Source organism: Asparagus officinalis, chromosome 1, assembly GCF_001876935.1.
Source record: "Asparagus officinalis chromosome 1, Aspof.V1, whole genome shotgun sequence".
Taxonomy (NCBI): domain Eukaryota; kingdom Viridiplantae; phylum Streptophyta; class Magnoliopsida; order Asparagales; family Asparagaceae; genus Asparagus; species Asparagus officinalis.
This window is the reverse complement of record NC_033794.1, coordinates 106781604-106792873: the sequence shown is the minus strand read 5'-3', so window position 1 is coordinate 106792873 and position 11270 is coordinate 106781604. Positions and strand designations below refer to the sequence as shown.

General features: G+C 35.5%; 2 protein-coding genes across 8 annotated transcripts; one reads left to right on the top strand and one right to left on the bottom strand.

Annotated features, from left to right (window-relative positions):
* LOC109828875 lies at positions 224 to 2987 on the top strand. 2 transcript variants are annotated; one of them, XM_020395858.1, is made up of 5 exons: positions 224 to 270; positions 363 to 399; positions 2364 to 2509; positions 2595 to 2742; positions 2817 to 2987. In XM_020395858.1, exons 3-5 carry the CDS (start codon positions 2433 to 2435, stop codon positions 2877 to 2879), a joined length of 288 nt encoding a protein of 95 aa, XP_020251447.1. In that variant the 5' UTR covers positions 224 to 270; positions 363 to 399; positions 2364 to 2432; the 3' UTR covers positions 2880 to 2987. The 2 variants fall into 2 exon arrangements, with proteins under 2 accessions (XP_020251447.1, XP_020251448.1); XM_020395859.1 differs by lacking the exons at positions 224 to 270; positions 363 to 399 and having other exon boundaries at positions 1950 to 2509.
* On the bottom strand, positions 2593 to 11270 carry LOC109828874 (pentatricopeptide repeat-containing protein At5g39710-like). Of its 6 annotated transcripts, XM_020395855.1 has the most exons (5): positions 9610 to 11270; positions 9220 to 9499; positions 9059 to 9132; positions 3445 to 4057; positions 2593 to 2678 (listed from the first exon to the last, which is right to left on the bottom strand). In XM_020395855.1, exon 1 carries the CDS (start codon positions 11120 to 11122, stop codon positions 9611 to 9613), a length of 1512 nt encoding a protein of 503 aa, XP_020251444.1. In that variant the 5' UTR covers positions 11123 to 11270; the 3' UTR covers positions 2593 to 2678; positions 3445 to 4057; positions 9059 to 9132; positions 9220 to 9499; position 9610. The 6 variants fall into 6 exon arrangements, with proteins under 6 accessions (XP_020251444.1, XP_020251442.1, XP_020251441.1 ...); XM_020395853.1 differs by having other exon boundaries at positions 3445 to 4079; positions 9220 to 11269; XM_020395852.1 differs by having other exon boundaries at positions 9220 to 11269.

Here is an 11270-nt window from a genome sequence, read left to right as displayed (position 1 = left end):
GGGCCACATCCCATTAATAAGAGTCTAACGAAACAATTTTAAAATACATAAGAGACAAAAGCGAGAACAAAAGCCGAAAGCGATTGTGGCGAAACAGAAACCTAATCCTTGGCCTACGTTTTTTGTCACATGGAAGAAAATAAATAGGAAACAAATAAGGAGTTTTTCTCCAACTTTATCTTTATAAGTATATTTTTACTGGACATTTATCTCCCTTTCTCTAGTCTCCTCTTCTCCAAGATAATAATAATGTTAAGAGAGTCAAAATAGGTTTGTTTCCGCGAGCTTAATACATTTATTATCCTTAATTAGTTGTATAATATAAAGAATTATTGCGGAATGATATATTGGGCTTCTTTTAGGAAGGATGAGATAGTTCTTCATGCGGGAATTTGATCTGTAAGTGCATGTATTTTCATTATCCTTTTTTCGTCAAAATTCTCCCAATTCTTTCAAAGTATCTAATAATTATTTTTATCCGCACATCATGTAGTGGCAGAGCTGCATAAAGCGAAGGGTGGAGAAATGCCTTCATTAATTATTATTTTAAGCTAGCCTTAAAAAAAATGATATTTCGCTTTAATATACACTTTAGGGGTATACATTTCTTGATCCAATTTTTTTGATATTTATCTAAACACATACAAACCTTACAAACAAAGTTTCCTCAAATTATAACAATCAACAACCAACTTTACTATCTAGATAGATCATTTATATTGCACTGTTTATCCAATTTTTTGATGTACAAAGAACTTTTCAAACTTGGTTTTTGTGTTCTTTAGCTATGAATCTACTTTAAGGTAGAATCAATTTAATATATAGTATCAGGTACTAAGTTTGAATGGTATGTGCTTGTCTCTAAATCCCTCCCGAAATAGTTTTGATTTTATTCAATGATCCGTGCAAATCTTATGCTGTTATAACCTCTACGTGAAGTCGTTTCTTATTATACTTTACATCATTCATGATCTTTATGTTTTATAAATAGGTTTCAAAAATTATTGTGCATCAATATCATAGACATGATGATGTGTTTACAACTTCTATATATACTGTTTTGTTTACATCCAAAACGAACTTTTTGTTTCTATGCGTTTGGTGAGTTTTGTATTGAAAAATGACATCAATAAGCTAAAAACCCTATATTTTTTATCAAATACATTATTTGTTTGTTATTTTTCTTGCCATGAATTTAGAGTCGCTACTTAGGATAGATCCATCAAATGGGATTCCCCAAAATGAATAGAAATCCTATCAAAACCACTACAATAGAAGCGGGATGGCTTCTACCATAGAGAGAGTAACAATAATTCTCAAACTAACCATCTAACCGACCATGAATGATATAAATCAACTCATTTTATGAAGATGTTCTGATTGAATCTCTAATCCTCAAAAATTATGCTGATTTCATCCAAATTTGTGATTTTAGTCATATGGCCTTAATAAAATGCATGCGCAACCAACCAAACCAAACAATATTTGGTTGGATTTTATCCCTCATGCAAATACACTTTAATATCACTTACAAACAAACAAGATTTATAGCAGTGTTATTCTAGATCTATAGCAAATACAATCCATGGGCCAAAAAGTTCCTTAGCCTACCTAACAAAATTTTACTCTATCTAAGGTTCTAGAAAAGAACTAGTACTAAATGAGATTTTGCAACCACAATTTGCATTGCCTCTGAAGTTTTCAAGGCATCTCCCCAACCAATTTCAAGAAGAGAAGCGCGTAATCCTAAGGACAGGTTTTTTAAAAGGAACTTTTTTTCAATTTTATATAGCAAAAACGGCCTCATCAGAAAATAATCTGCAAAACCGACCCCTTTCTTTGGAAAAAAACTTCACGACTATAAAACCGATCCTTTTCCGAAAAAAAGGGTCGGTTTTGCAGATTATTTTCTCATGAGGTCGTTTTTGCTATATAAAATTGAAAAAAAAGGTCCTTTTAAAAATTTGTCCTAACCCTAACTGCAAGCATAAATCAGTCCTCTGGCCCTCTCTCTTTACACGTGAACCAGTAACACATGTGAACCAGTAACAAACACCAAAGCAAGCACAAGATAGTTTTGAGTCCCCTGTCACAAAAGTTCCCAACCCCTGTAACCAACCAGATTTTCTTCAGGTCATAAATTTCTTATTATAATCTCAACCTAACCAACCTCACTATAAAACTAACTCAATAGACTTAATATTTTACAAAGACAGTCTAGATATGACTTGGGAAAAGCTGACATAAGAGACTCAATACAGTGTGAACATGATATATGGGTCTCTTATAGTCCAAGCCAAATTACAATCATTACATATAAGAGTTGTTTAAGCGTCTGAACTACTATGTTAATAAATACACAGAAAGTTCTCCCCTCTATCAGTATAAATAGCAGCCAAAAGTCTTGCTGAGTTGTTTGAGAAGAGCCTACAATGGGAAACCAGGCAACCGAACTTTTCTTCGTCTTCATGAACTATGATCCTGAGTATGAGCGTCTACTCAGAGACCGGTTAGCTCTCTTCTTCTTTCCAGTATCCTTTTTCTTTTCGTAATGTTTTGGCAATAATGTATGTTGATGCCTAACACCATGGCAGATCGAAGAAAGGAGCAGACGAACTCGACGCATATCTTAGCAACAAACACAACCAGCTGCTAGCGAGGCTTCTACAGCCAAACACCTACAAGAAGAGAAATTCATTAGCCATTGTCGATGGCTTCTCCGTTGAAGTAACTCAACAGCAGGTAATGCCTCGTGCTAATCTCAATTTAATAGCATTGAATAGGTGATTATATATGATTCAACATTTTTGTTGTAGGCAGCTGTTCTGAGATCAGCAAAGGAAGTGAGGCTCGTTGAGAAGAACCAGGAGCTTGATTAATGATTCAGAGACTTTTGACTTGTTTTTTATAATAATAATTATAGTGTTGGGTGACTGTAGGAAGCTGTAAATTTGCAATCTCTATGCATATTAGTGTGACTTTTCGCACATTGTTTTCAAACTCACCTCTCTAACAAGCTTATCTCCGGTCTTAGCAAATATTTTTCTCTTTATTTAAAGGCCACTCTGCCCCCAAGGTTCTCTTGCTGTGCTAAAATCAAAATTTTGACTTCTGATTTTCAAGTAAGGACTCGTTAGTTTCAGCTTCAAGAAACATGATTATGAATTTTAGTTAAGTATCTAAATCAACTTGAGGAAGAATGGTTCATATGAGAACATGAACTTTAAATCATAAGTAGTCATATATCGGGTAAAAAAATGTATTCTATTGTTTTTTAATATTTCAACTCCATCAACCAAAACCCTTGAAACCAAATCCTTATCATTGTGGAACTGGGATTGTCATATCCATTACCTTTGCTCAAAGGAAATGCTCTACACAATAATCTAACATATGGAAAGAAAATTGTAATGTACAATGCACGTACAAGATATCGTTGCTCACCTTTATGGAATACTGAGCTATCTATGCCTACAAGTAGAGCTTTGTCCAAATGACTAAGCACTATAAACAGCTGAGTCCATTTGTCGTTCTTTAGTATTTTGGTTCAAGGAGCAGAAACTTTTCATAAATGACATGGAATCGCTACAGTCAAGATAAATGGTGCAATATAGCCAGCGGCTTGTATAAAGCTATCTCTTGGGAGATACCTCTCACCTGAGGTAAATGCTACATAATCCAAAGAAAACACTGAAAATGTGTGTCTGCTCCTTGTCATGAATCTGATCGATGTTTAATTCTGCCACAAGATTGCAAGAGCTGATTTGGACCCATTATGATGCTTTGATATCTCTGTTGAAATGGCTGTCCTCATTTTGAAAACTGTCACCAAACAGGTATCCTTGATACTGAGGAGATAACTAGGTTTTTGTGTAATTTTGGAGGAAAAAAACAAAAAATGATACATAGAATTTTTGTCCAAATCCCAAATTCTCAGAAGCTTGTAGTGGTGGAGGAAACATAACAATGTATATGGGTTTGTCCAATTTCCGAATTCTCAGAGGCTTGCTTTTTCTTGTCTTGGTTACTTTTGAGGGAATCTAAAATGAGAAAATGCCTGCATGAAGCGAAGGAAAAATCTGGAGATGATTGAGATAGTGATTTGAATCCAAATAGACTCAAACCTAAAGAAAAACCAGTAATTTTAAAATAATAGAATTAATACAATTAGGTAGTCACTTGTAAGTTGTAACCATCAATGTGCACCTACAATGATTAAATAAAGGAATAATCATACAGTGTATCCAACATAAGGCAAGTATTTCTGAAATCATAGACCGACGCGATCAACTTGTGTCTGGTAACGAAGCAAGATCACAGGGTAATACTTTTGAAAACATAATACAAATGCCAACAATGAATAAGTATGCCTATGACAGTGCTTTTTAAGATGTCAGATGATCACGTACTACTCTCTCTCCAGAATGCCCATCATTTGGCTATGGACTTTCGGTTTTTTCGATTAGCTGGACTCTTATCTAATTGGTTATACATGCTGCTCTTTCTTATGTATTGGTGAATATATTTTGCAATTGTAATTATTTTAGTGAAATTCTCTTTACTTGAATTTGGCACATCTGTCCTGCCCTTATTTTCTTTTCCCAAAATAAGGAGAGGAAGGAGTTAGTTTTATCTTCAGTGTCCAGGTATGAGACAGGGGTGCCAAATTTAAATAAATCAATAAAAGAACAAAATAGAAAGTGGGTGGATTGTGGGGGCAGCTGTCACCTCTCTTGGGTATTATTAATATGACTCGTTAAATCTAAAAAAAAACTTCCTAACTGAATTCACATGAATGGAGATAACAAACAACTTTATTTTAAACTCTACGACATGTGGTCAAGGGCAATCTAAATTAATAACTAACTCAAATTAAACCAAATAAAGGTAACACTGCATAGCATTGTCCACAGGTCCCAGTCTGTCAAAAGCTCATCCATCTTGTAAGTATTAAGGGAAAGATTTACCTAAGGGCAGATAAACAGATGGATGGAAGATCTGATTACTATTAAAACACCTAATTCAAAGAGCAAAATCAAACAGAGACATGTATAGAAAAATAGAACTTTCTGGATGATGACCTGAAGGTTTCTCAAGACTGCTAAGATCTTTACAGTATTGAAATGAAAACTATAAAGAGGTGGGATCATGACAGGATCTTTATTGCACAAGTGAACCTGGGATGTTTTGGGTTAATACTCATCAATTTTCAAAGGTGAAGGTACGTAAGCAATCCATCATTATGTAAAATAATTTAATTGTTGAGAAAAAAAATATGAGGCAGGCAAATCTAAAAGCCAGATTTTTGAAGAGGAAGTTGATTTCACATTGTAGGTTATAAAACAAAATCTCAGGTCAGCAACCTTGAATCATTGAATTATACCATGCCTCAGACAACAATATTAAAGCCTGTATCCCAAATCCTTACTGCTAGCAACTTGACCAGAGGCTGTCCTTCAACTAAAAAACTTCTCTTCCTCTTAATTAGCACATTCATTGGTCCCTCCATCATATGCATGTTCAAACCATGTCAACAAAATCTTTGTCCTTGTATTATTAACTAGTCATCTCAAATTCTCAACCAGTCTTCTTCAGAATGCACTAATCTGATTATCTCATGTACATATTACCACTCATCCATAAGATTGTCTTTTTTGCTTGTCAATTTCTTAACATGTTTCTTGATTGCTAACACTTTGATTTATCATTGTTGGTCATATAGATGTCCTATGAACATTCATGAATATTCAATTGTTACATAGTGATTCAGATGCACTTATTTCACTTCAGTATCTGGTTTTATTCCCCAAAAGACTCAGTAACAGTGATGACTGTTTGATCAAATGTAACAAAAACACCAATGAACGATTCTGAACCATTAAGAATAGCCATACACTTCCTTCTTCTCCTGCATATGTGTCACTTCCTTCTTCTCCTGCATATGTGTTTCATTCTATAAATTCTAACATGTTTAGATTCAACTGGATTTGTAAACATGTGTTGCATGTGTAAAGAAAACTTCTCCTTCAAATTAATATTTTTTATTCATATGATTTTTGTTAAGGATGTGATCCAAATTAGAATTTTAAATTTTTACTGCTAAGATAATATATGAAGTTAATTATGTAACTATATTCACATTCTCCAAGACAATACGATCATATATTCAGGACCGACAAAAACATTTATTATAGTATTTTGATAATAAAACGGAAGGGCTGTTTTTTGTTAAAATTAGAGTTGCTCAATCACACGTTGCATGTGTTCCTTCCTCCATTATCTCTTCTCCTAACTGGTGCGCTTGTTGCCTCCACTGCACATTCCCAAACCATCAAGAGTTATTTTCTTTCAATTTATTTTCAATAGTAGTAACCACGAATTTCTTACAAATGCACTCATCTCTCATTCTATCTCTTGTGTATTTCACACACATAAACCTAAATCAAAGCAAAGTAACATGCTTGAATGTACAACATAATGCGAATAACACATATATAATAGTTTTTTAAAGATTACCATATTGTACCATATTGAATTCTTCATAATAGCTGAATGCCATAACGAAAGAGCATGCATCTAGCACTATGGCTTGATAGTATATGTTATGACTTAAACCACTAATTCTGTAATGAAGCATATGCATAGGGTACTTTTAAGCCGTTGTTGCCACCAGTCTAGTCATTCGATTAAAAAACTCCTGAAGTACTTATAGTGATACCAACAGTGACAAGGTACTGAGACTGATCCCAACATGTCAAACCTTCTACAATTCAATAATGGATCCAATGCTGAACTCTATTATGATATAAGTCTACACCAATATCACAAAAACAAAAATTTTCAGTAAATCAAATCTACAATTTCTTCTTGTCGACTATTTTTCGTAAAGAGCTAAAAACCATCATAGGAGTCAAAAGTTCTATAGTATAACTATTTGGTTGGTGTTAGAATTAATATAAAACTATAATCCTTGATCCTCACCATAACTTCGGAGTTTTGGTATAATGGTTAGAGGAACTAAATTTAAGATGGTATCAGAGCAACCGAGGTTCAAATCCAACCGGCCACGAATTTAAATGCGGATTTTCTAAAAATTAACACCGCTACGTGAGTCCAGGTTTCAATCCATAAAAAATGGGTGCTCGACCTGCGGGGGCATGTTAGAATTAATATAAAACTATAATCATTGACCCTCACCATAACTTCGGAGTTTTGATGTAATAGTTAGAGGAACTAAATTTAAGAGTTGGAAACAAAAGTTGTGGGTTAAAATCAATATATCAATGCGGTTTATTAAGATAAAAAGGTTAAAGTATTATTGTTTGTTTTATTATTTCGATCAGACAATATAACACAAAGAGATTAATAATCAACCAGTTAATTGTATTATTAACTATTTTTCTTATTGATATAGGTTGCCATATTATATATCTGAAAAACAAGTGCTTTCAACTATGGTAGCCTAAGTTGCATGGAAACGGGCACGGGTACTGGTACGGGTGCGGGTGTGGGTACGGGACACGACAAAACTGTAAAATGTAAGGGAATTAAAATTCCGATCATATTTTTGAGTTTCTTTTATCATATTGATTATCGTGAATTGTAAACTACTCTTTTCTTTTACTAGAATCTAAACGATCCATTAACTATATAGTTTTAAACTTGGGTATGGACTGAAACGAATCCGACCCGTATCTCAATAGTTTCAAAAGACGGATGTGAAGTGTAAGCTCTACGTCCAGGAAGTCTTTGACAAGTGTTTTAAATTAACACATATATCGTATAATTGAGTACATGTTTAATAAATGCATGCATATATTCAAGAAGTGTCCATGAAGTTTGGGTACGGGAAAATGTCGGGTACATGTCCGATACGGGTACGGCTTCATTATAGAAGTACCCGGGTAACATAGATGGTAGCTAAGGTGACTTTGAAGTTGACTGTTAAAAGATGATTCTTTTGACAATTACAATCAGACTCCACTCAGCACACTTTATACATTTCTTTCTTCTTCTTCTTTTCTTTTTTCTTTTTCTTTTTCTATTCCCCAACAGAAAACTAGAAACTTTATTTTTAGTATTTCCAAACTTTAGACATCCTTTTGTATTAGTCATTATTAGCTAATATTAATTGGTCTTGATAGGACCAGATCGGCATGCCTAAAATTCAATATGATATGACCAATCAATATTGGTACCTGTTGATACTCTACTTGGATATTTTGCTACTTATTTTTAGCACTTTGTACTGGAAAGAGCATTATGAAAAGAGCATTAAAGCCATAAAAAAATTATGACACGCATGGTGTAATTAGTGGTTCTCCGCAAAGTACGGACTGAATACTCGCAGGAGCTTCAGAGCAATACTGGTTTTTGCTGCTTCAAGTGGCTTTCCGTAATCAGCTATTCCCCATGTAATTGAGAGTGATTTCTTTTACTCTGTTAGTCTTTTATTGTAAATATTTGAAATTCTTTGATTCGGTGGTTACTTTAGTGAGGTTTTGTGCTTTGTAAACCTGGTTGTTTAAAACCTTTATTATATCATAATTTATATAATATCTGTTAAAGCGGGAACTCTGTTCCATTCATTCTCCCAGAGTTATTCATTGAACCTATATCCTTATCAATTTTATCATATCTACAATATGTACTTGACATCAAGCTTGTGAAAGATCCTATATCTGATTACTTTAGACTCCCTATCGAGACTCTTTAACAAAATGCAGTACCACCATGGCTTACATTCATTATACCACTATGTAAACATCAGTTATTCCTAGAGAATATCAAGTCATCTAAAGTATGTATTCATGTATCCACATATGCATGCAAATGGGATTGGTAAATGCAGAAACATATACCTTTGGTGAACTACGTCCATCTTTGTAAATCATAATACATATACCTCTGGTGTACTACAGTTGTCTTTGTAAATCATAATACAACTATTGACCATACAGAACTGACAAGAAATTCAAATAAGTCAAATTTTTATGAAGCAATGAGTTGACAGTTAGAGAACAGATATAAAGATTGTATCCAATTATAGAGAACTTACCGGTCTTTTGGCAATTGGAAGCAGGATTGTGCATGCTGACATGGAGATTCTGTTCTTCAACTCTTCAGAATGATCTGAAGACAATAACATAATAGATAATTAGATATCGCTCATGAGCCTCACTTCAACTTTGGTCTAACATGTAACAGTGGAATGATTACCAGGAGAGTTGCCAAATGGCTGAAACTATATAGACATCTTGCAAACAGCACTGTAACGATCATCTCATTCCACAGATAAGAGGTGTCTTTCTTGGAGGTCTGAGAGAAAACATATGGAATATTGACTTGACAATAGCTTCTCTCAAAAAAACATTTCAATCCTTTGCTGTAGATCAGGAGGCAAGTACAGAAGACCATGAAATCACATCTATAAATGACCTGCTAATCGAGTCCATGAGAGTAAATTCATTCATCGGTAACCGTTCCTCAAACTGGTGTGCTGCATAAGAACTCAGGAGAATAGAACAATAAGTACCAAAATTCGAACCGAGTCCTCCTAGACCGACCTTTTATCAGGTCACAGCTGAAAAATTCACAACATATTGGTACCTCATTGTCCACTATCTCTGTTAAGTATACTGTAACTGTATTTATCACCTTCTATTCCTCTAGCAGCCATTTCTTCCACCAGATTCATAGCACAATCAAGCTTTCCCACTTTACAAAAAGCATACATAAGCGTGTTGTAGGTTACAGCATTTGGCTTTAGTCCGTTCCTTTCCATAACAAGCAGCAACTCTTTCGCAGCTTTAAAGTTTCCAGTTCCACAAAACCCATTAATTAAGGTATTATAAGTAATTACATCCGGCTTAGCTCCTTCTTCTGTAATATTTTGCAAAACCTTCATGGCCTCCTCCATCTCCCCTATTCTGCAAAACCCAGAAATAAGTACATTATATGGTACAATACTAGTACCCAGTCCTTTTTCTTTCATTTTATCAAATAGATCAATAGCTTCCTCGATTCTCCCTTCCTTACATGAACCATCCATTAATTTACTATATGTGAACTCATTTGGACTCAATCCCTCGACTCCCATCCTATCTAAAAGGCCCATAGCTTCTCGCACTCTCCCTTTCTCACAAAGCCCACCCATCAATGCAGTGTACGTAACTTCATTCGGCCTTAGACCACGTTCGACCATTTCTTCGACCATTTTCACTGCTTCTTCAATCTGCCCATTAAAGCAAAACCCGTGAACTAAAGTTGTATATGTAACAACATTGGGAGCCAACTCCTTCTCTAACATCTCATCAAAAATCTTTTTCGCATCATCCATCTTCTTCTCCTTAACAAAACCACTCATCAACCCCGTATACGTCATCAAATTGGCCCAGACACCCGATTTCACCATCCTAACATAAAGAAGTTGAGCCAGTCTCATCCTACCCTCATTACACAACCCAGCCAACACACAATTGTACGCAATCACACTCGGAACCAACCCAATGCGTAACATTTCAGTAATCAAACACAAACCCATCTCCGACCTCGAAGACCCACATAGAAAATCGATCAGAGTAGAATAAGTCCGGCTATCCGGGCTCGGCCCATTCTCCTTCATCACACTCAAAACCCCAAATGCATCCTCTATCAACCCTTTCCTACAATACCCTTTAATCAATGTATTGCAGGAGACAGTAGTGGGCGATAACTCCCGCCTCGGCATTTCATCAAACAGTTGGCGTGCAACGTGCACGCGTCCAGACTCGCAGTAGCAGTCGAGGATAATGTTCAGGGTTACTACATCAGGGGCCACACCGCTGCAGCGCATTGAGTTGTAGAGAGAGATTGCGCAGTCGAAGCGCCGGGATTTGGTTAGAGATGAGAGGACTCGATTGAAGAAGAGGGTTGAAGGGGGATCGAAGCTTGGGGTTTTGAGGAGAGAGATGGCTGCGTTGATGTTGCCAGAGTTCAAATGGGACTTGATTTGGTCGTCCGCTTTGGCTTTTGGTGAGGAGAGATTGGATGTTGAAGAGGGAGAGAGGAGAGCGAGGTTGTGTAATAGAGAGAAGAGTTTAGGAGTCGAGGGTCGAACACTAAGTTTCCATGAAAAAAGCATTGAGAAATGTCTTTTTGTCAAAGAGGGTTTTGGAAGAGGCTTAAGCGGTGCGGTCACCGTTAGGGGTAATGTGACAAGTAGATCTTTTCGTTGTCTTGTGTAGAAGCAGTGTTTTCTTCTACTTCTTCTTCCCTTTTTTTTTGGCTCT